At 43.3% G+C, this 3,758-nt stretch overlaps 1 protein-coding gene across 1 annotated transcript in view; it reads right to left on the reverse strand.

Moving 5' to 3' along the window:
* Positions 1 to 3,758, reverse strand: part of LOC306700734 (S-arrestin-like) — a 10,572-nt gene continuing 6,814 nt past the window's right edge. Inside the window, exons 11-15 of the mRNA XM_079165829.1 lie at positions 3,601 to 3,738; positions 1,956 to 2,033; positions 1,828 to 1,842; positions 1,653 to 1,727; positions 1 to 157 (exon numbers count right to left, since the gene is read on the reverse strand). Of these exons, the coding sequence (XP_079021955.1) occupies positions 61 to 157; positions 1,653 to 1,727; positions 1,828 to 1,842; positions 1,956 to 2,033; positions 3,601 to 3,738 (403 nt within the window). The 3' untranslated portion in view covers positions 1 to 60. The remainder of the gene's footprint in view (positions 158 to 1,652; positions 1,728 to 1,827; positions 1,843 to 1,955; positions 2,034 to 3,600; positions 3,739 to 3,758) is intronic.

Here is a 3,758-nt window from a genome sequence, read left to right on the forward strand (position 1 = left end):
TTCAGGTCCTCGGCGGACATCTTTGTAGTTCATCAGGTCTTTGGCGGACATCTTTGTAGTTCAGGCCTCAGTGGGAGACTCGTCATCGTCTCCGTAGACGACGCCCTTCAGGTAGACTCGTTTGAACTCCTCAAACACCATCAAGTCCTCCGGTTCACTGAGGAGACAACAGACGAGGACAAAGACATCATCAACACCACCAGTTATTACTGATGATCAATGATCTTCATCATCATCTTCACCAGTTATTACTGATGATCAATGATCTTCATCATCATCTTCACCAGTTATTACTGATGATCAATGATCTTCATCATCATCTTCACCAGTTATTACTGATGATCAATGATCTTCATCATCATCTTCACCAGTTATTACTGATGATCAATGATCTTCATCATCATCTTCACCAGTTATTACTGATGATCAATGACCTTCATCATCATCTTCACCAGTTATTACTGATGATCAATGATCTTCATCATCATCTTCACCAGTTATTACTGATGATCAATGACCTTCATCATCATCTTCACCAGTTATTACTGATGATCAATGATCTTCATCATCACCACCACCAGTTATTACTGATGATCAATGATCTTCATCATCATCTTCACCAGTTATTACTGATGATCAATGATCTTCATCATCATCTTCACCAGTTATTACTGATGATCAATGATCTTCATCATCATCTTCACCAGTTATTACTGATGATCAATGATCTTCATCATCATCTCCACCAGTTATTACTGATGATCAATGATCTTCATCATCATCTTCACCAGTTATTACTGATGATCAATGATCTTCATCATCATCTTCACCAGTTATTACTGATGATCAATGATCTTCATCATCATCTTCACCAGTTATTACTGATGATCAATGATCTTCATCATCACCACCACCAGTTATTACTGATGATCAATGATCTTCATCATCATCTTCACCAGTTATTACTGATGATCAATGATCTTCATCATCACCACCACCAGTTATTACTGATGATCAATGATCTTCATCATCATCTTCACCAGTTATTACTGATGATCAATGATCTTCATCATCATCTTCACCAGTTATTACTGATGATCAATGATCTTCATCATCAACACCACCAGTTATTACTGATGATCAATGATCTTCATCATCTTCATCAGCTCACCTCTCTCTGGCTGAAGTCACAAAGTTCAGAGCAGAAAACAAAGAAAAGAGAAAAAACATCATCAAACATATTCAGAGAAATGAAACTTCAGTTTGAGGACATTTAGAGGATTCTTAAGAGCTGATGAGCAGCAAACAGGAAATGAATCTTCATCAGCTGCTGATGTCAGCGACACACACACACACAGGTTGACCCGGTTGACCCGGTTGACCCGGTCTGACTGACCCCCGGTCCTGTTGTGGAGCTCCTGGTCCTGGTCTGCTGTTCCTCACTTTGTTTACGTTAAGAGCATTCTTTCGGACGTTATTATTTCGTAATCTATGCAATTTGCCACATTTATGTACTTTCTTATGTTTCTTTCTTTCATATCAAAAGGCTCAGACACACACACACACACACACACACACACACACACACACACACACACACACACACACACACACACACACACACACACACACACACACACACACACACACACAATGTGTGAAGGACGAGTTTACCTGGTTCAGGTTTAGGGTTCATCAGTCTGAACGGGAGCTCCAGAGACACCTCACTGTGAAACACACACACACACACACACACACACTGATCACAGAGAGACAGAGAGGAGAGAGAGAGAGAGAGACAGAGAGAGAGAGAGACAGAGTTCTCACCTAGATCCAACCGTCCTATGAACAGAAGCAGAGAGAACGGAGTGAGATGATGCGTTCAGGAACAATAGTTTATATTTCAGACTGTGAGGTCAGCTGACCTCACAGCATGCCGAACGGTTCAGACTCACCCAGAAGCAATCATCCTCACCACGACCTTATAGAAGACCAATATCCCCTGAACCTCCTTCAGCACCTCCTGCTTCACTCTGAGACAAAGAGACAAAGAGTCAGAGAGACAAAGAGACAGAGAAAAAAGAGACAAAGAGACAAAGAGTCAGAGAGACAAAGAGACAAAGAGACAAAGAGACAAAGAGACAAAGAGACAGAGACAAAGAGTCAGAGAGACAAAGAGACAGAGACAAAGAGTCAGTGAAACAAAGAGACAAAGAGTCAGAGAGACAAAGACAGAGAAAAAAGAGACAAAGAGACAGAGACAAAGAGACAGAGACAAAGAGACAAAGAGTCAGAGAGACAGAGAAAAAGAGACAAAGAGACAAAGAGTCAGAGAGACAAAGAGACAGAGAAAAAAGAGACAAAGAGACAAAGAGTTAGTGAGACAAAGAAACAGAGAAAAAAGAGACAAAGAGTCAGGGAGACAAAGAGTCAGAGAGACAAAGAGACAAAGAGTCAGTGAGACAAAGAGACAAAGAGTCAGTGAGACAAAGAGACAAAGAGTTAGTGAGACAGAGAGACAAAGAGTCAGAGAGACAAAGAGACAAAGAGTTAGTGAGACAAAGAGACACAACGACAGAGAGACAGACAAAGACAGAGGTTCAGAGGGACAGATCAAACAAGCTCTTTAGTTTTTGTCATGGTTATAGTGTGTCTCAGTGTCTCAGTGTGTCTCAGTGTCTCTCAGTGTGTCTCTCAGTGTCTCAGTGTCTCAGTGTGTCTCAGTGTCTCTCAGTGTGTCTCAGTGTCTCTTAGTGTCTCAGTGTCTCAGTGTCTCTCAGTGTCTCTCAGTGTGTCTCAGTGTCTCTCAGTGTCTCTCAGTGTGTCTCAGTGTCTCTCAGTGTCTCTCAGTGTGTCTCTTAGTGTCTCAGTGTCTCTCAGTGTCTCTCAGTGTGTCTGTGTGTCTCTTAGTGTCTCAGTGTGTCTCAGTGTCTCTCAGTGTCTCTCAGTGTGTCTCAGTGTGTCTCTTAGTGTCTCTCAGTGTCTCTCAGTGTCTCAGTGTCTCTTAGTGTCTCAGTGTCTCAGTGTCTCTTAGTGTCTCAGTGTCTCTCAGTGTCTCTCAGTGTGTCTCAGTGTGTCTCAGTGTCTCTCAGTGTGTCTCAGTGTCTCTCAGTGTCTCTCAGTGTCTCTCAGTGTGTCTCTTAGTGTCTCAGTGTCTCTCAGTGTCTCTCAGTGTGTCTCAGTGTGTCTCTTAGTGTCTCAGTGTCTCTCAGTGTCTCTCTTAGTGTCTCAGTGTGTCTCAGTGTCTCTCAGTGTGTCTCAGTGTCTCAGTGTCTCTCAGTGTGTCTCAGTGTGTCTCTTAGTGTCTCAGTGTCTCTCAGTGTCTCTCAGTGTCTCTCAGTGTGTCTCTTAGTGTCTCAGTGTCTCTCAGTGTCTCTCAGTGTGTCTCAGTGTGTCTCTTAGTGTCTCAGTGTCTCTCAGTGTTGCTCAGTATGTCTCAGTGTGTCTCTTAGTGTCTCAGTGTCTCTCAGTGTCTCTCAGTGTGTCTCAGTGTCTCTCAGTGTCTCTCAGTGTCTCTCAGTGTCTCTCAGTGTCTCAGTGTGTCTCTTAGTGTCTCAGTGTCTCTCAGTGTCTCAGTGTCTCAGTGTCTCAGTGTCCTACATGCTGGATGAAGCCAGGTTGGTGTCTTCATGTTTGAGTCGTCCGTCCAGAGCGAGTCCTCTGCGGTCCTTGTTGTGAGCCAGCAGAGGACAGAGAGTGTAGTCTTTCTTCAGACTGGTTCCAGAGGGGACCGAGTCTCTGTAACACACAACACACAG

This window comes from Pholis gunnellus (assembly GCF_910591455.1).
Source record: "Pholis gunnellus genome assembly, chromosome: 9".
In the NCBI taxonomy this organism is placed as follows: Eukaryota; Metazoa; Chordata; class Actinopteri; order Perciformes; family Pholidae; genus Pholis; species Pholis gunnellus.